Raw genomic sequence first — 21,467 nt, 5'->3', positions numbered from 1 at the left:
CAGTCTGGTTACAAGAGTGCATTGAGTGCTGAGTAGGAAGAAGTGCATACCGTGGAAGAGACAATCCTGACTTTTGTAGTAGGAACATGAGGTAGGCAAGGGGGAAACAATACATATGGGGAAGAATTGGGAAGTAGATAGGAGAATGACAGAAATGATACAAGATATGTGAAGAGGGAATAGGCAAGACATATGGACATAGACAGGAGATGGGGACAGACCAGTGAAACTGGGGTGCTGCACTGGGTATAATTACCCCACAATTAGCATTCCCTGGATTGTTATAATGCCCACACTTCTGTATTATCGTAGATAATGAGACGGGAAAATAAAGTACTGTTTAATTATAACAACTTCCCTAATTTCCAGCAACATCCAAGTTTTTAAAACTTGTCCCTTTAAATGTCCACATTTTCAATGTAAAACAGTATAGTCTAGTTTCTCTTATTCTGTATTTAAAGATGAAGTGTGTACCACATTCTTATCCTTGGCTCTATATGCTAATATTTCTTAAAGATATGTTTTTAAAATTCAAAATTACATTATGTTCAGTGAGTATGTCTGGATGGATGGTGCTTGTGGCACACTGTCTGGTGTGCTTTCATGTACCTATCCAGCAAGTGTCCCTGGATATTACATTCAAACCTTAGACCAATGACAGTCATTGATGGGTGGTCAATTTTGGGAAAAAATAGTTATTGAAAAAGAGGTCTGTGTGCTCCAAACCGTTCAGATAATTCCTCATTTCTAAACACATCTTCTAATGTTGCTGAACTTCTGTATGTTTGTTTTACTTTTCTGCCTCCTCATTGCACCAAATGATTATTTTATAATACCACTGTTTCAAAGTAGTCTCTTAAATTTTGGGCCTGATTTAGCGTTGAACATAAAGTTGTAAGCCTTTTTTTTGTAGACGTAAGTGTCCGTACACCATAATTTCTGCGGCTGTATCTTGAGTCATACATCTTAAGATACGTGCAACTTTAATTGTAGTGTGTCGCTGCTCCTGGTAAAAAAAAGATGCAAGATGCATCAAACTTAAAGTTGGCAGCATCTCTAAAGGCATGGATTATTGTTATTTGAATTGCACCAATGTGTAAGTCAGAACTAAAAATGCTTATAGAAGATGTGGGAGTTTGTTGCCCACCTAAATTAAATTGAGAGAAATGTGATCCTACACTTAAAGTCATTCTTAAGTGGGATATTACGGCAGGGTTTGAGCTTGGTTGCTTGTACACCTGTATGGGGATTTGGGGTCTACAGTTATACACCTGCCTTTCTATAGTACACGTTTTGTAGAATAGTAGGCGAGATTTGTAGGATACAATAATAAAAGCTACAGTCATAGCATTTACATTGTAATAAGAGGATTTTTACTCACCGTAAAATCAATTTCTCTTACTACACTGGGGGACACTGCGTTACCTTGGGGTATAGTAGGTGGGACTGGAGTTAGGCACTTATAAACTTGTTTGTTTCCCTGACTCCTCCCCCACTATGCCCCTCCTCTGTAAATGACTTCAGTTTTGTATAACCAAGCCAGGAAGAGAGAAAAAGCAATTCAGAAAGCAACACCAAAGACAGCACTACTTTCAGAGCAAGGGAGGGTGCGCAGTGTCCCCCAGTGTAGTAAGAGAAATTGATTTTACGGTGAGTAAAAATCCTCTTTTCTCTATCCTACCACTGGGGGACACTGCGTTACCTTGGGGAGCTACCAAAGCTGTGTCAAAGTGCGGGAATGCTCTGGAACGGCTGTGCGCAATGTTTTGTGTTCAAAACCCTGCATTTGTGAATGCAAAGGCATGCAACAAAGAAACAGTATGCAGCAGAAACAGACACTGCCACTCTGTACAACAGCGCCATTGAATGACGCTTTTGTGGCGTACAAAAAGCTGCAACCCTCCTGGAAAGTGCACTGTAAAAGTCACTGGAACCTGCAGAGGGGTACAGACAGAATGTTGGTGGTGATGCAGTGGCAAGAGACCACCTAGACCCTGTCCCCCCTACGCTCTTTAGCGTTAGAGAGGCTAAATGGGCATTAAATTCCTAAACAGGAACTGTGCGTACAAGAGCACAAACTATCTCCCGTCGGAGAAACGTTACACAAAAAAAAGAGGCACAAGAATGATGAACTACAATCTCTGTGTCAGTGGAATGCAGGCACTAATTGTCATAACCAATAATGTCTCATACAACGCGCCACTAAGTTTCTGGTAAAGAAAATGAGGAAGAGCCATACACACTCTCGCCCCAGATCCCCTACGAGATGTGACATCCAAGTGAGCAGCCTGCATTGAGCTAACAACTCAATCCACTCAGTGATATCCAAAGCATCACCATATAAACTGATGCAACAGCTTAAGCCACTCAGCGATATCTATGGGAGCACTGATACCAGAGGCGGGCTGGGCCGGGGGGCAGGGGGGCATCAGCCCCCCGGGCCGGTCAGATTTTTAGGGCCGGGGGTAGGCCGGCCGGCCGCCCCACCCGATGTAATTTCTCCACATTTTTTTCTGCGGCCGCATCTGATGACATCAGATGCGGCCACGTCAGCGCACAGGAGGCCGCATCCCATGACACGGGATGCGGCCGCGTCATCAATAACGCGGCCGCATCCCGTGTAATGAGATGCGCCGCCTGTGTGCCCCCCTGCCTGCAGTGTCCCAGCCCGCGCCTGACTGATACATTGCTTAAAGCATTCAAAGATAAACAAGGGAGCACTCATTTCATGAGCTAACGGCTTAACTAACTCAGCGATATCTGAGGGAGCACTCATATAGAGAGTTAACAACATAAGCCTGACATATATACCAGGAAGCACTCATACCATGAGCTAAAAGCTTAACTAATTCAGAGAGTCACCGGAGGCCAAAGCAAGCCTCCCGATGACGAGAACTAAACTCCCTGGAAATCTACAACCAACCAAAGGCGAGCTGAGCATGAAGAAACCGCTTAAGCAAAACAACCTTCCGCTGAGCTAGACAGAGAGCCACGGAAGCTGCACGCTGAAAGAAGTAAGGCGGAGACCCAATTGAAGCCAGCTGTTAAAGAAAACCTTTTAAAGATTGCTGAGTGGGGCGTGTGAAATTCTAGGAATTTACACCAATCAAATATAGTTTCTAGCCCAAAGAGAACAGCTGAGGAAGAAGCTCAACGGCTGAATTGAAGGTAGCAACCATCTCCCTGCAGGGATTCTCTAGCCGAAAAGGATAGCCATCCGACGCCACAGCATCAAACCAGTTGATGAAAACAAAAAGAGCCGAACTACGAGATGAGGCCGCTCTGGAACCGGGAGAGGAGGGACGACAACACAAGTCCCCTAAACCAGTAGAACACTGCTTAGCGAGACACATGGCGGACCATCAGACTAGCTGGGATGCGCCCCCTCCTAGAAACTCTTGAACCCCCACGAGGAATTGGACCTGTGAATCACCTGTACACCCCCTAAGTTCTAGGGAGACCCGACCTGGCTATGGACAAATCCACCTGAGGGTCATAGATTGAGAGCCGATAGAGAAAACAGGTTAACATGTGAAAAGAACCTGGGCTTCCTCTCAGAGAGCCCTATAACCTAACCAGGAGAGCACAAAGGATTACCCTGAGGTGACCCACTCTACCTGTTAAAGGATTGATTGCTAAGGCATTCGGCCCTCAATAATAATAATAAGTTGGTCTAGCTTGGCCCATAGTATGGCACAAGGAACACCCCTCCGACCATACACAGGTCGACCCTTATCCTGCATTAGGATACGGGAATTGCATATGCAACAGCACTGCATTTTGAGACCGAATCTCTACAGGTTTTCTGACCTTCTGTACAAGAAGACCAACTGACTCACTAATAAAAACAATGTGACTAAGCACCACCCAACAGGTAAATTAGTGAATCAGTGCAAAGGGGTGCTATGCAAGTCCAAAACAATGAAAACAGCCTTCCTTGATGAAAATCTCCCTGTTGAGACATGGGAGATGTTCAGAATAAGGAGAGCCAAAGATACAAGTAGAAACTTGTTATCCTATTTTGCAAAACAGAAACTCCTGTTACTGAAAGGAAATTCTGCCAGGAGCATTTTTGGAACTGTGTAGAAGAGAGGAGTGTGTTCTTCAGTAGTAAGCTACTGAAAACCCCAATCCAGAATTTAAGGCATAAGCCAACGCTTCTAGTGTGGTAGAATAAGCGAAGACCTGGGTAGGCTCAAAGAGACCCCTTGTGAACCCAATAATGAAGCCCTGCAGCTTGCTGAGAGGCTGCCAGTATAAAATTCTGGCTGAAAACGTCTAGCTGTAAGCTAAGCGTTGGGTGTAATAAATAACTTCCACCACCGGGGAATGTCCCCAAACCTATGAATGTTTACCCGATTGCCACAGTACATAAACTATAACCACCCCTGTAAGGCAAAGCCTGACTCGGGATGTGGCACCCTGACCTCAGATCAACAGAGAGGATCAAAGGATTGAACAAGTAAACATCATGGCCTGGTGTCGCTGACATAAAAAAAAGAAAGCACACCTACCACCAGAAGCCTTTGGATACTCATTTGTAATAGTGCAAACTGAGAGATCCGATACTGGAACGTAGTCCTGTAAGCATGTGGCTAACTATAGATATCATGGCTGACTAGCTGTATGCCTACCAGCTATGATGCTGCTGGGTGCCCAATTAACCCTTCACGTGAATAAAGGCTAGAGCACTTATTCTGTCCTAAAGCCACTAGATAAACCCCTATACCAGCCCCTGCTCTGTGTAGGAGGACCTCTTTGTCTGCTCCCGCCGGCGTGTCACCAACAGGGAATACCTCCCTTGTATTGACTCTGGAGAGTTAGGGGAGGTGAAAATATAGCCAGTCTATTACTGTTTACCTGGTCTTTGACAAAAGACAGACACCGAGTTTAAGATATGAGGAAAAACATTTTCCCAACTAGGGTGTCACTAAGGCTTAGGTTGACAATTGAAAAATCAAGAATAGACTGTTGTCTTGCAAATGCAAAAACTGTGTACAGTTTAATCTGGGATTATCCACCTTGTGAGTGTAATCAGCAAGAATATTCCTCTTGATAGTAAAAGAAGATGGAGATAGACATCCTCTGGTGAGGAATGAACTACATCCCTATTATGACTGTGGAAACAGTCAAAGATAAAATCCTCTCCATCTGTGGAAGATGGTGAACAACAGTATATTTGTCCGGATGGTTTTATACCTGAACAGCGTAATGCCGCTTCTGTGGTAGCGGACAGATATAAGTTGTGTGGGTGCTTAACCAGCACAGTGTAAACATGTGTAGAAGCATGAAAAAGGGTATACTCACGTACCATTTCGAATTTAAAAATCACCTTAATGCGTTCGGCCACCAGAAGCGACAGTGATTTAGACCAGACCTGTTTCTGCAAAACAGCTGACACCGAAATGGGAGCACCCTGTTTGTAGACCCTAGCGTCGCAGTCTGTGCCGAGGCATTCGGGCTAGGCTGTGGAAAAGATAATTTAAAAATTACATTTCGCACATATATAATGTCACTCCTATTTCCCAGTTGATCTTTTTATTAGAAAACATAAGGAAATGGAAGACAAAGTAACAGGAAATAAGATTGTCTAACAATTAATTTGAAGACACATATAGATATATATATATAAATACATATATATATAATTTTTTTGAGTATGCCAACCAGCGAGTATTCTACTCCTGGAAGACTCACCTATTGTAACCTGATACAACAGTAAGAAAAAAGACACAGAATAAATCTGTTCTATCTTTTAAACAGGTAATATATATATATATGTGCTATTAGGGAGATTGAACCCACAACACCATATATTCAAAACAGTGTAAATATCAGATGAGCCCCAGATCCTGATGTACACATACACATATACATTTACGCACATAATGCAATACAGACCAACCAGCCTACCACTGGATAACACTGTATATTATTTTTGGGCCACATAAATAATGTAGAGCATATAAAACAGCGTGTTTATTTCCCCTTAGGTAATTCCTCAGACATACCGCATATTTGGAAAACTGTATAAAAGTTAACCACAATACTTGGGAACACAGGCTATACGCAGCAAAAGGGATTGTATATATATACGGAACTCCCTTTACCAGACTTATGGAAAAAGTCCATCCACAGTAACCATATGGAATATCATACAGATATGTATTCCCATATCAATGTACATCTGCCTGAAAATCAAAATATGTCACAGGAGGATAGAAAACTACCATGTCTAATAGGTAATCCTATAATATAAACAACAGTCACAAGATCCTGAAAGAAAGGTCCTAACTGTGTGGCAAACAGGCTGACAATCGTTTAAAAACAGAATTAAAAACGATACTACATTACCCGGTGAAGAGAGGCAGGAGTCAGGAACAGCATGCACTTGATGTGTGCGCTCCGGATCCAAGATGGCCGCCATTCGCGCCATTAGGGAGAGAGAGAGGGGGAGGTGCACTCCCCTCTCCTAACATGTCCGCCTCTGCTCACCGCCGCTCAGCCCATATTCAAAATATGTCTGTAGCCGCTGGAAGTGAGAACCGCCGCGCTGCCATGCCCAGGGTGCGTGCGGTCTCACTGACAAATGTAATCGCCTCCTGAGAGAGCGATTCTTGTCCTTCTCCCCCGCTGCTCGTTGTCTAGGGGGGGAGGAGGGGGGGGAGGCTGCCGGCAAGTCTGGGGGCGGAGAGGAGAGGCTGAGACACCTTCACTCCCGCCAGCATGTTTAAACATGGCCGCGGCCATCTATAAGGCCGAAATTAATAAATATATCTATTCCCCACATAAAGCTGCCTTTAAAGGCATACTTTAAAATAAAACATGGCCCCTTTGCTTGTTTTTTTCTAGGGGTAGACTGCCGGAAGAGGTGCGAGGGAAGCGTGCTGAAGAGCTGCTTACCTGCGCTGGAACTCAAGAGTGAAGGAATCACTGGGACTATTCACTCCTCTGGGTCTTGGCATGGAGTTCAGCGCTGCACCTGAAAAGGAACAAAAATAAAAACAGGAAAACCTAATGCTAAACTAAGTATAGGCAGGAGCCTATACAGAAGTGACCTTTCTCCAGAAGGCAATTACAACAACTGAAGTCAGCTACAGAGGAGGGGCATAGTTGGTGAGGAGTCAGGGAAACAAACAAGTTTATAAGGGCCTAACTCGAGTCCCACCTACTATACCCCAAGGTAACGCAGTGTCCCCCAGTGGTAGGATAGAGAAAAGGATAATTATACCTTTGCAGTTTTAAAACTACAAAATGTATAATTATGCTAGTTTGTATATGCACCACTCACTTTTTGGCTGCCACTGCTGCTGCACTTGCAAAGATGCCTGGTTTGGTAATCTTGCCTCCAAATGCTCCGCCAACTCTCTTTACATGAGACATTATCCTGTTGGATGGGACATTAAGGACTGAAGCCACTGAAAGCTGGAAATAAAACCAAGAGCATCAAGAACATATTTCTAGCAAAACCACAAATATTTTCTGTAGCTTTTATTAGTGCTTAAATGCACCTGTTAAAAACAAATACATTGAAACTGCCATGTACAACTTTGTTCCAGAATTGTGAGTAGATACCTTCAATGGGTATCCCATAAGCTCAAAAAGAAATAGGCACTGTCACTATTGTTTATTAATATATGTACATATGCAAAAATTATTGATGGAATACCATATATCAGCTATGTTCCAGAAAAAAAGTTAATTTATGCAAAGAATCAATTTTGGTTCTTGAACAAAAGAGCAATAAAATCAGTTGTAAAACAGTTTAGCTTACCAACATATCTCTTGTAGTATTGTCACAGGGATGGGGTTGGCAAGAAAGAAAATGTAAAAAGTAGCGACATTTTAGAGCTTGTCAGTTTTTGGAAATTAGATTTATAAATGGTATCATGACAATTATAGAACACCAATGTTTTATTTAGTGTTAAACATAATGTGCCCGAGTCATTAAAGTGACCAAAGCATAAAAAAGGAGTAACTTTGCAGCTGGGCAAAACCATATTGCATTAGAGGGGAGGTAAATTTAAAATGTGATGGCAGATTTATAGTTGGGGAAGGACATGTCCTAGATCAACTTTATATTTCAGTGTAAAAAAACAAAACTATCAAGTATGTGTGTGCTACATGAAAAAACAACCAGTATTTAACTTATGTGCAAAATAAACTAATTTGCACCCCTTGCATTGTAACATGGTTTGTCCAGGAGAAAATGTACTCTTTCTTGCTTTGCGCTCACTTAGGACCAATATTGTGACTTTGTAGACACAAAAATGGATCTGTATATCTTAGGGATGCTCAGGCTCATTTTTTTGAAAACCGAGCCCCCACAAACTTAGGCAATCCGAGTACCGAGCCAAGCCGGCTCTGTACAGTCGCACTTCCTCTGAACTGAAATCGAGGCAAGACGTCATTGGTGCAATGTCGGATATCAATAAGAAAACAAGTTGTACATTGGTAAAGAGAAAAAAACCAAAACACCTCTCTAATAAAGAGAAAGTTTACTGTAGAAAAACAAAGTTGCCAACATGCCATTCTAACCAATATATTAACAAGCATACCAACATCAGCTAGCTCCCTTCTCTTAGCTAGATCCCAGCACCTGCAATCTGCACTGTCATTCTCCTCACCCTCATCAGTGTTCACATCATCCTCACACAATATATTTCATTCCTGCTAGAATCTACCATTACATAAGTCTCTGTACTTTGATGTAATTGCCGGTAATGGCCTTCCTCATGGAATTTGTAGTTCATTTTACGACAGAGCTGTCAAGAATTTTGGGCAATTCTTTTAGACCAAACCAAATGTCAAAATGTTGTGCCGACTCATCTGCATCACCACTGGGCGTCTTAGGAAAGCCAAGTGTTTTCCTAGCAGCAGTTGCCACAGAAACTGAGGGAGAAGACGTCATTGTGTCATGTACCAATTGAGCTGTCAGTTTGCTGACCAGGAGTTCATTGAATTTCTTCAGATCTGGGTCAGCTGGAAAGAAAGAAGACAGTTCTTAAACCTATTCTCCACTGCGCTTGACTAAAGTACATTCCCTCAAATTCAATTCTTCTTGCAGCTGAAGGAATCTTCTATATGCTGTTGCAGAATGCCAAAAATGACCCGAAATATTTCGGGACACAGACAACATCACCTGCATGTCACTGTCGTTTTTTAAAGAGCTCTGTTGATTGTGTGAGCAAAACAGGGAATGTGCTGGAATTCTCCCCGCTGTAATGCTCCAACAATATTGATGGCGTTATCAGAAATCACGTCTTCAGGAGAGTCCAAGTGGGATAAGGCATGTTGCAATGACATCCCTTAGGTTTTCAAACAGGTTGTCAATGCTATGCTTCTTTGTGAAGCAGGCGATACACAGAGTAGCCTGCCTGTGAAAGATCTGGGGGTAAGTGTATCAATCTCCGGTTTTGTCAACTCGCGCGAGTTCGGCGAGATGACAGATTAAATTTAAAGCGGCGCTGCCTTGTAAAGGGAAGTTTCCCGTTACAAGGCAGCGCCACTTTAAATTTAAGCTGTCATCTCGCCGAACTCCCGCGAGTTGACAAAAATGGAGATTGATACATTTACCCCCTGGTGTTGTTTCTTAGATGCTGCTGCTGTTCCTGCTGCTGAAGGCAATTCACTAACCCAGTGGGCTGTCAGTCATAATTTTTACTTTGCCCAGTTCCGTTTGTCTACATATCTGTGGTTAAGTGTACAGTGGGTAGAATGATATTTTGTAGCCCAATAATTTTCTTTTTTGTAACCTTCTGGTAGAGGTGAGGAATAGTTTGTCTAGTAAAATGGTGTCGAGATGGAATTTGGTAACGGGTACACAGGACCTCAATTGTCTAAAACCTGCTGCATTAATGGTATAAATTGGACGCAGATCTAATACTAGCTGTGTGACTGGGTAACAGCTCACTTGCTTACTTCCTCTTGCAAAGAATTCTTTAACAGTCAATTGCTGTAAACTACTAGTAGTTTTCTTCTTGGTCTGCTTCTGGGTTGAAGATCCACCCCCAGCAGCAGGAGCAGCGGGCCTTTTGCTCAAAGACTCTTCTTGGATTCCTGAATAGGGGAAGAGTCCTCTAGCCTTAGCAACTTGGATGCAGGACTAACTCCGATCACTAGTGAGGATATTGATGTAGATGTAGATTGTTTGTTAGGTGTAGATTGCAGGTGCTTGGGTCTAGCTGAGAAAAAAAGGGAGCTAGCTGATGCTGGACTGCTTGTTATTTTTAGCATAAGTTTCTGATTTTCCCTAGAGCTTGCCATGAACTCGCTTCAAAGGGCATAACATGGATGAGGTTCCTAGATGGTTAAGGTCCCTACCTCTACTGACTGGCTTTACAAATGGTACAAATGGCTAGACAACTGTTGTCAGGATTTGGGGAAAAATAATTCCACACATAAGAGATGGAATTTTTGGTCTTATGCCCAGGCATGGCAACGGCCTTATTACTGGCAAGAACTGCTTCCACTGGCGCATTACTTTCCACTGTAGAGTTCATTAACAGCACTGGAGGCTTATCTGCTTTAAGCTTATTGGTAGCTTGTTTTGTGGGTGCCCAAACAAACCAAGCACTTCAGCCACAAAACTGGCATTCCTTTTCGCTGAAGTGCTTGGTTTGTTAAAGTGTGCATGTGTTTTTTAAAATTCAATATTTTGCAGGACTTTTACTTTCATCTACTGCTGTGTGGCAATGTTTCCTACATGTGCCATGAACTGTCGTGTGTTTGTGCCATTGCTCTGTTGCTTAGTATCCAGCCAGCTCGCTGCATTCTTTGGCCGAAAGTGGAAGATATTGTGACCTGTGAGGTGTTCAAAATTGACTGAAAATGACTGGAAATTAGTGTTAGAGGTTAATAATGTAGGAACAAATAAAAAAAAAAGCCAAATTATATGATTTCAGCAATTTTTCAAAACAATACAGATCCAAAAACCAAAACATGAGAGAGCGGTTTTGCCAAAACACGAGGGTCAGTGATCATCTCTAGTAGAAGAGAAAAAAGGAAGGGCTGGGAAAGCGCTGATACTAGATAATCAATAAATTTAATAAAATGTCATATTCAGCATATAGATTAACATGATGAAAAATAATAGATCAAATAAATTGATATTCATATAGAAAAATACAATCTGGAGTTAGAACACATGTCAATGATGAATTATATTCATAACAGTGGTTTCATATAGAATATTAAATACTTAATTTAAAAATTAAGATATTGATATAAACGGTATCTAGTATCGCAGTATAGCACAATGTTCATAAACTCAATGAACCTTCAAGAAAGTGTTTCCATATAGTCATTGCAATAGGAAAATAGACTAGAGAACTCCTTATTGGTAACAAGGTTGTTATTTCAGCCAGATGGTGTAATGAGCTGTAGAGATGCAGAACCCTCAGGAATGGTGGGACAATCCACAGCACCAAGTAAGGCAGATATAATAGGATAAATTTGTAATACTTATCCAATGGAGTTTTAATGTCCTTCCTCATAGGAAACTGGAGTGACAATGAGAAATAGATGTCGATTCACAAGTCTAAACAATGAATTCCAAACCCCGGGGTTGTAGATCTCCAAGAAAGCAATCCAAATAAAATGAGCAACTTGCAATTATGGCCTGATGAGTTTCTCAGCAGTACATGCTGTTTCATCAGAGGTAATAAAGACTTGGCTCATACTGAGCGCAGTAAAAAGACTATAAGTACAATTAGACAAACACCTGAATGTAACTTTGTCCCAATCACGTGACTTGTAATGTCCAATATCTAACCCCAGATTGTATTTTTCTATATGAATATTAATTTATTTGATCTATTATGTTTTATCATGTTAATCTATACGCTGAATATACGACATTTTATTAAAATTTATTCATTATCTGGTATCAGCGCTTTCCCAGCCCTCCCTTTTTTTCTCCTGTTATTGATTTTGGGTACAGGTCCCAATATTTGGTGAGCTGCGATCCAGATTAGCATTATCTATTGGTCCATAACGCCCATATTTTTTCTAGGATCATCTCTAGTATATCTATGTTTCTGCGGCTGTATTTCGAGTCGCATAGCTTATGTGTGCAATTTTAAATTCTAGCCTATAGATATGCCTGCCACAAAAAAACACCATCAACTTGCATCAGGCCTATGGGATGAGCAAAGATATGCCTCATAAAAGGCATATCTTGAAGATGCATCTAACTTTGTCGCATGTCTAAGGGGTAAGGATTGTTTTTTTGAACTGAACTGATGTGTAAGTTTAGACTAAGGGTGTGCACCGGCCACTTTTAGTGTTTTGGGTTTTGGGTTTTGGGTTCTGATTAGCTTGAGGTTTTGGGTTTTGATTTTTTTGCCAAAACACCTGACGAAAGATTTTTGGGTTCTGATTTATTTTTAGAAAAGCATAAAAAGTGCTTAAATCCATTTTTTTTTGTTTTTTTTCACTCCTACGCTATTATTAACCTCAATAACATTCATTTCCACTCATTTCCAGTCTATTCTGAACATATCTGTTTTTACCTATTAGAAAGTAGTTCCTATGGCAATGCCTCAGGATACAACAAAATCATATTCATACAAACTATTCCTGTCTATGTTATTTTATATCCACATACAGTAACTGTCTATGTTTCTATTTATCAATCATTTATGCATCTCGTGTAAGCCTTTTTTATGGCATATTGAGAATATTACCATAAAATGGCCCCATAATGTGCATGATTATGAAAGCCACAGAACTTTCCAAACTCTCAGTCTTTCCTAATAATAATTTAATAGACAAATAATGAAATATAAAATGCAATTGCAGATTATTAATATCAAGTCTTATTTATAATATATTCCTAAATATCAAAATATTTCTGTTCCTTTGCACTCATTGATCGTCTCCTATTCTATTATTATTCTATTATATAATAATTATCACCGTCTTATTTTTGTACTAGTTTAGCAAATGCTGCACACCACTCATGATGCTACATAAATAAACACGTAGCTATAGAATGCATTTATACATTGAATGCATTTGCAAGAAATGCATGTTCTTGTTTTAATTTAAAATAAATATTTCAGCAAGCAACGTATAATGCTAATGATCCTACAAAATGTGACTATTGTATACAGTGATCGCAAGTAAGTTTTAAAATTTGCTAAAACAAAAAAAAAACGTCATGTCATAAATATTTATGATACAGTCTGTCCCCCAGTGACAAAGTATACAGATTATTAATCTCATTGGTATTAAAATAGAACAGAACCTTGAAGTTTGGACAAAAAAGCATTTCCCATCAAGACTAAGTCAGTCTTGCACTTCCTAATTAAATATGAAGCCTCTGTGACACTAATAAGGATTAAAGCAAATTTGAAGACCCTGAGTATTTCAGTCAAAACATTAACTTGGGAGTTAATAGCAGGCAGATTTTTCCCAATCACTTGCCAGGATTCTACTCCGTGACCCCAAGCATGTCTTAGAAATAGACACTGGCACTCACTGCACATCAGAAATGCACCAGAAGAGACCATTTATGAGGGAAATAAAGAAGCGAGTCACATTGGAGCATACAACAAATACTACAAAACACTGACCCTCTACAAACAAGCTACACTGAGACACGAGCACAACAGCACAAGCACTGAGAAAGTAAGCACACATTGTATTATCACCTACCCTATAAACCAGCTATGAAGTAAAAAAATGCAATTTGCTGAACACCATTTTCTCTCAGCAAATAATAGCAGATTTCAGCTAGTACAGCACATAAGAGATGACACACTTACTGTAATGTCCCATGGAGAAGAGTTCCCATCGAGACAGTGGCACTCTTTGCTTTGCCTCGGCTGCAGTGTACACTTCGCTGGAAGCCTGGCCCCCTCCTCCAGTCACAGTGTGAGATCCCTCCCCCGGAGTCTGCATGCTCTACCAATCATTACAATTAAGGAGTGGGTGGAGTCGGATCTCGCGAGATCCGACGGCGTGATGACGAGGTTTTGCCTCGTTCTGAGGTTCGTGATCGGCAGGAAACCCCGAACAGTGCTCGGATCCGGGCTCGGATCGGCACTGTTCGGGGGGGTTCTGATTTACAAATTCTGGACCCGCTCATCTCTAGTTTAGACCCAATACTGCTGATAGGAAATGTGGGACTTTGTTGTCCACCTAAATTAAAAATTGTGACAAATGTTACATTAGGCCAAAAGGCAGTCTTAAGTGGGTTATTAAGCGAGGTATGGTCTGGGTTGCTTATATATCGGTTTGAAGACTTGCCCGCTACAATTATTGTATGCTATAGCATTAAGTTTTCCTTTCACTGGAACCAAGGTGCCCAGCCCAAGCTAAGAACAGCCTCAGACCATTAATCTTTACAGGTGGCATTATGCATTAGGGTAGGAAGCATTCGGCTGGCATCTCCCAAACCCACAATGTCCTTCAGACAGGCAGATAAAGCGTGATTGGAAATATTTCAACTGTATTTCAATGACAGCTTTGATGCCATGAAATCCCATCCATGAAGCTCCTGGCAAACAGTTCTTGTGTCAATGTTTCTCTTAGAGGCAGGTTGGAACTTATTCTTACTCTGCTGCAACAATCATTACTATTTTTATGCACTCAGTGGGCTACTGCTGAGCTGTTGCTCCTAAACGTTTGCACTTCACAGTAACAGCACTTACAGTTGCTCTAGCAGGGCAGAAATTTGAGGAGCAGACTTCGAAAGGTGGTGTCCATTGAAAGCTCTTCAATATTACCATTCAACTGCTAATGTTTAACTATGGAGACTGCATGGCTGTATGTATGATTTTATGAACCTGTTCGCAATGGGTGTAGCTGAAATAGCCAAACTTATTTTTTGCCATGTAGTGTATGTTAAGGTATTTTTGTAGAGATGGAGGGAGACCAGAACCAGTATCTTGCCTAGGGCCCCATGGGGTCTTAAACAGTCTCTGGACAAGGTGGTTTTGTTTTAATTATCCATTTCACAACCACATGCCCAGGCGGGTTGTGTCATGACATCCCTCAATAAAAAACAGTACTCCTAGTTATCAGGCTATTTACATCTCTCATGAACATCCTATATGCATTAATAGACCAGTAAGAAGCCACCAAATCAGAGACAAAAATATTAAGTGATAAGGAAAAAATAGGTTCTTTTGATTACAATCACATAATATCCATAACATGAATCACTTTTTGAAGGTCAGCAATTTAAAGTATGTATGCAAGAGGTAAAACACTGACCTGTGCTGTAGTGGGATCCTGTGTTGAGATGTATATATCAAACTCATCCTCTTCTTTTGGTACGACAAGAACAGAATTGGTTTCCATGTAGAACTGTTCCTGTCCCCCAATATGAACTTCCCCTTGAAAAAGATAAACTTATTATAATCCCTGATGCCCTATCAATCAGCACTAACTGTAGAAAGATTTGGTATTTTTTTTTTTTTTGAAAGATACAGGATGCGCCATCTAAACTCCCAAGATTAAACAAAAAAATAAACATACATCTCTTGATGAATGCATCCCTGAAATACAAAATCCTTCATATTGTATTCCAAACTGCCACATACACATTTTCAGAGCAGGAGTCCTCTATGGGACCTCAATGAGTTAATCACAGTCATGGTCACTACTCAGTCTAAAGCTGGCTACACACTACAGGTTTTTCAGCCAAATATCTTGCCAATCACACAGTAAACAACTGTTAGATCAGATATTGCATTAGTGTACGCTCCCACAATTATTATTATTATTATTAATTTTTATTTATAGGGCGCCACTAGGTGTCCATAGCGCCGTACAGGGACAAACGAAATTACAATACGAGGAGAGACAGCATAGTATAGTAAACAATAAGCACTCTGTGAGCTCAAAGCACAGCTAGGGGCAGGGGAGGGGAGAGAGGGGAAGGTCTGCATACGACAGAGCCCAAGAGGAAGGGCACAAATGACAGGGAGACCCCCAAGGGGGAGAGGGAGGGAGAGAGAGGGGACGGGGGGACGGGGGGGCGGGAGAGGGTCCTCGAGGAGGAGGGCAAGGTAGCTGGAGAGCAGAGTTAACAGTGGTGAAGACAGGAGGAGAGGTGAACCTACTCAAAGGAGCGTACAATCTAAGGGGTGGGTAGACAGACAGAGAGACACGGGGGAGAGAGGGAGGAACGGAGGATAGGGGAAGGGGAATGAAGGGGAAGAGGCAGAAGAAAAGGTAGGAAATTAAGTGGGAGACTGGAAGGCTTTAAGAAAAAGGTGGGTTTTTAAAGCCCGTTTGAAACTGGACAGATTAGGGGAAGTTCTGATGGAGGGAGGGAGCTTGTTCCAGTGGAGGGGGGCAGCGCGGGTGCAGTCTTGGATACGCGCATGGGAGGAGGTGATCAGGGGGGAAGAGAGGCGACGGTCATTGGCAGATTGGAGAGGGCGGGATGGAGCATGAATAGAGAGGAGGGTGGAGATGTAGGGTGCAGTGGAGTTGGCGAGGGCCTTGTAAGTAAGAGTGAGGAGCTTGAAGAAGATTCTGAAGGGGAAGGGGAGCCAGTGAAGGGATTGGTAGAGGGGGGAGACAGACGAGGAGCCGCGAGAGAGGAAGATGAGCCTAGCGGCTGCGTTAAGAACAGTTCGAAGGGGAGCAAGATGAGATTGGGGGAGGCCAGTGAGAAGGAGGTTACAGAAGTCCAAGCGGGAGATGATCAGAGAGTGAATAAGACATTTGGTGGCATCTTGGGAGAGGAAGGGCCGGATGCAAGCGATGTTACGCAGCTGGAAGCGGCAGGATTTAGCAAGAGAGAGAATGTGGGGGCCAAAGGAGAGAGAGGAGTCGAGGATGACACAGAGGCAGCGAAGTTGGGGGACAGGGGAGATAGAGGTGTTGTCGACAGTGATAGAGAGGTCAGAAGGGGGCGAGGTGTGAGGGGGAGGAAAGACTATGAATTCAGTTTTGGCGAGGTTAAGTTTGAGGAATCGAGAGAACATCCAGGAGGAGATGGCAGAGAGGCAGGCGGACACCCTAGAGAGGAGGGAGGGAGAGAGATCAGGAGAGGAGAGGTATAGTTGAGTGTCGTGGGCGTAGAGGTGGTAGTTGAGGCCGTAGGAGCTGATGAGTTCACCCAGGGAAGAGGTGTATAAAGAGAAGAGTAAGGGTCCCAGAACTGGAAGGGTGGACAGGGGGGGGAAAGAGACCCAGAGGTGGTGACGGAGAAGGATCTTTTTAGCAGATGGTTATGAGAGATGATCACAAATCTGAATTGTGTAGGTATGTGCGGATAAACTTGCATGCTTATCAGGGCTTTGTCATAAAATAGTTACAGAAATCGCATCTGCAGTGATTTTCTCTAGTGTGTACCCAGCTTGACACCTACCTCTTATCCAGAATCACTAAACATAAAATATTGAATTAAGTTAAAGATAAACTACTAATACAAGAAACTCTTTGGATCTTATCAGAACTGAAGTTATTTCAACTAAAGTAAGGAGAAAGGGGACAGTTTCTGTATAGATCTAGAGCAGATTCTCACTCATTCTGTGTGCAGCACAATCTCACAACGCAGTTATCCTGAGGAAACTGTAAAAAAAAGCTTAATAAAGGGAATATCTTGTATGTAGTATAGAGCTGAACTAAGTGTTACATTCTGTGTGCAGGATAACACTGGGGTGAAGAATAATGACTACATCTGTGTGCTGGAGTGTAGCACCCATTTTCTTGAAGCACACCTACTGGTAAATAAACTTTATTTTATTAGCCAGTCATTCTTCTCTCCAGAGTTGTGGGCAGCCCACCACTTCACTGTCTGGCATAGTTGCCAATTCCGCTTCTAACAAGCAGAATTGGGCTTTTTTTGTGAAGTTGCGTGGTTTTTTCACTGCCGCGGGTAGCTTGTTTTTGGGCTTGGATTCGTTCTCCCAAGTCCTCAGGCTGCATAATCGTTTTATTTTTCTCTGTTACCATTTTGTGATTGGTGCATTTAGTTTTGGGTTTTTTTGTGGGCGGGTTGTGCAGAGAATTCCTCCAATGAAGTGGGTGGGTGGAGTCAGAGGAGGACGTGGAATAAATCACAGGAAGACTGATCTACAGCAACCTACTGAAATAGTGACAGACACATGATCGCTGCACTTATAGCAGGTAACACTGCTATATAACACCCTCCCCCTCCCATTCAGTAAGCTGCTCATGTCAGAACTTGGAAGACTGCTTTCTGAGGCCTATTTTATACTGTTCTATCATGGGGCTGTGTGGTATAGACATACCAGTGTCCTAAATTACAGCATTTGCGTTTTCATTTGCCATATCAGTGTATAAATGTGTCCTCTTGTGTTTTATAAAGGTTTTCTAAATGGAGATTCAGTGTAGAAATTAGTGTTATAGAAAAGGACGGTCCCCTGTAAGTTGGGCTTTTTTGGGGGCTTTTTAGGATTGTTTTGGGCTTGTTTTTCACTAAGTGGTTGCTTGTTTTTCATTTCAGAGTTGGCAACCCTGCTGTCTGGCCCGGGAGATTGTGAACTCTCTTAGAACTTATGGGGATCACCCACTAATTTGGGAGTATAAATGTATGACCTGCCAGTGGCTGGCAGAAAGGGAGGTCATTTGCTATGTGTGCTGGTAAGTTCCTTGTCTTTATTCGGCTTGACAAACATAACTAGAATGCAGAACAAGCATGTTTTGTTTCACTCATGAAAGTTGTCACTTCAATCTTTCTACACCCACATCTACAGGGAATCTTACGTTCTGGGAGAGTTGGCAAGTTTGCTGTAAGCCCACTTTCTTCAAATAGTTTAAGTTGCACCTGTCCTTTAATGTTCTACTGCTATTCTCATTTACCTACTATCTTTATCCTTTCTTAATGCCCTAAATTGTATACGTCATAAATATAACTTTATGTACAGGTCTACTAGCAATAATGTGTGTGACATGGATGTGTCGTCTGTTATACCTACCTTCAAGGACCTGATCAGCATTTTTAAAAGCCTCCTCTACATTCCCATGCAAGATTTGTTTGGAGGGCTCAAAAAATGAGTTGTATTTGATGGCATCCTAAAATTGAATAATTCACAATATATGTTAGATAAGATACGAATATCAAAACCAGAGATACAGGCACATCCTCCACTAATTTGAAAGCTAGTTGTTGCTGTAACATTGTAGTTACAGTTATACACCTTTCACTTCCATCAGTGTAGCTGCCATCAAGAAAGTCTTCACACAGTGCCATGGCAAAGCATAATAGGTGGATTTAGGGCTCTACCCTGGGATCTATCTATAACTGGTGGTGCAAGCATGACAAAGACAAATGGCAGAGCGAGGTTAGCACAAGGAGCTTACTGGTCATTCCTATGAGTGCTTCCTGCTGCTTATCGGAAAATATTTGGAGTATAAAAAAAAAAAAAGATGCAGGTAGCCCAATGACCCAACCCAAGCTAGACCACTGTGGGAACAGCCCGGGAAGGGGGGTGGTGAATCTCTGCCCCCCCCTCCCCCCAGTCCAGTTAGCTCCCAATCCTCTTACCTAGGCAGGGTTTGGGTTCACCATAAGTTCTACATCATGGAACACTTTCAGAATAAGGCATGTGACAACTGGGTGGAGCCCGATTCTTAAATACGTGGATAGAATTGAGCAATCACGTTTAAGTGATCTTTCTGCTGGCAGAACACCTTAAATGCTGAAATGCAGGGAATACTTGGATTTTCAGCTCAGTACCTCCACAGTGAGGATAGTTGGTGTCAGATCCTCATAGGTTATCTTCACTTTTGTCACAGCTCTTCTAGCATGTTCTGGAGTGTCTGCTATGACCGCACAGATTATTTCCCCAACACACACTACCTGCAAAATAAACATGCAGTATGAGGAGCGGATACATTATGGGTTTACCTGCAGTCAATGCAAAAAATAGAAGTAGCGCCCAGAAGTACACATGTAGAAATGTCAATGGATATTGTAACAATAGAAAGACTGGTTTCTAGCGTCATCTGTTTGGACAGAGCTGATGGTAGGTCAGGGTCCACCAAGAGGATTCACTCTGCATTCCACTGCTGCTACACTCTTACATAGAAACCAATGGTATTTTCACTATAGGAGCAGTACATCTGTTTCCTTGCTCATCAGAACCGCTACTCATGGTGGCATTAGGTCCCTAGGGGGATCCCGAAAGGAAATCCAAAAGGGCTAAACTAAATAGCCTGGGGTCCCACTTAAACTCCAATTTCACTGCAATTAGTGGTAATGAGACATTGAGTGATATCTTGCACCCCTGGGTCCATTTTCTCAATATTTTCATCAGTAGATGAATTAAGTATTATGAACATATTTTATTTTAATTTACAAAGCAGAGAAGGCATTGTGGAGGCATCCACATAAAAAAAGTTGCAAAACAGATCTTAAGCTTAACTTTTCCCACCAATTTCTCATTGTACTCGTTTTTCTTAAAATTATTTTTTTCAAAACCTTAAATCTCAGTTGATAAGAGATATATATAATTAAGGTGTGGGGAACAGACTATCAGATTTCCCTGATTACCGAAATTAGGAGAGATTGTAAATATTTCTGTTAAAGTGCAGTTCGCCAATGCAAATTTTTCTGATGGTCTAGAATTCAATCCTGTCAGCAGTGAATTCAGCTAGTAAATTTTATATTGAAAGTTTTGAAATATATTATTGGTGCATGTTTATTGTAGTTTCAGTTGGGTTCTGGAACCCGCTATACTAATACTTGTTACGATTTATCTTATCTATCTCGGTCTACTAGCTATTGTGATGAGCCTTAAGCTTATTTTGAAGTATTTACCATTAAGGTCTTCTGTGATTAAATAGATGATTATTCACATATTAATATGCTTTCCCTATGGTGCATATATTTGCCAATGTTACAGAAATATATGTTATTAGTTAGGTTAATAGTCAAATTGTCATTTACTATAAAGCAGCAATTTAAAAGATGTATTGAATGTATGATTTGCTTTAATCAGAGTTTCCACAATGTCATGTGACTACAACAAGGGCCATGCGACTTTGGTTGCACTGATAGCCGAGAGGTTCTGACCTGTCTGCACTATAGAAATCTCTAGACTCTGCTTTCACATAACAGTCTAAGTCTGACTGGTAGGCGCCATACTGATCTCCACACCCAGAGAGATTTTGAAAAAGAAGATAGTGATTTTACTAGGACTAGTAAGAAAAATGCTATGTTAATCCTTACCTTCTCTTCTGAAAATAAAGGACCCTGTCCTGAGATGTCATTCACTCCAGGGACATCCTTTGCCCGTATGACATCAACCACACCAGGAACTTTTAGAGCATCAGAAGCATCTATTGACCTACAAGATAGAACAAAGGGACATTTTCCTAGAAATCCATATACCAAGTTTAATGGAAAAATATCCGGAATAGAATAACCTGTGGAAAATTATGCTTAAAAACACCAGTTTTAATCCAGAAGCTGTGCAGGATTCAATCCAGTCCCATTCAATTTAACTGTAACGTTGATTAATGCTGCAAAGTGTTTC

At 41.6% G+C, this 21,467-nt stretch overlaps 1 protein-coding gene across 1 annotated transcript in view; it reads right to left on the bottom strand.

Moving 5' to 3' along the window:
- LOC142097880 (aldehyde oxidase 1-like) overlaps nt 1-21,467 on the bottom strand; it is a 128,749-nt gene that overhangs the window by 35,312 nt on the left and 71,970 nt on the right. Inside the window, exons 18-22 of the mRNA XM_075180107.1 lie at nt 21,161-21,278; nt 19,667-19,789; nt 18,906-19,002; nt 15,223-15,344; nt 7,292-7,425 (exon numbers count right to left, since the gene is read on the bottom strand). Coding sequence (XP_075036208.1) covers nt 7,292-7,425; nt 15,223-15,344; nt 18,906-19,002; nt 19,667-19,789; nt 21,161-21,278 — 594 coding nt within the window. The remainder of the gene's footprint in view (nt 1-7,291; nt 7,426-15,222; nt 15,345-18,905; nt 19,003-19,666; nt 19,790-21,160; nt 21,279-21,467) is intronic.

This window comes from Mixophyes fleayi, chromosome 7, assembly GCF_038048845.1.
Source record: "Mixophyes fleayi isolate aMixFle1 chromosome 7, aMixFle1.hap1, whole genome shotgun sequence".
Lineage (NCBI taxonomy): Eukaryota > Metazoa > Chordata > Amphibia > Anura > Limnodynastidae > Mixophyes > Mixophyes fleayi.
This window is presented reverse-complemented; position numbering and strand designations above follow the sequence as displayed.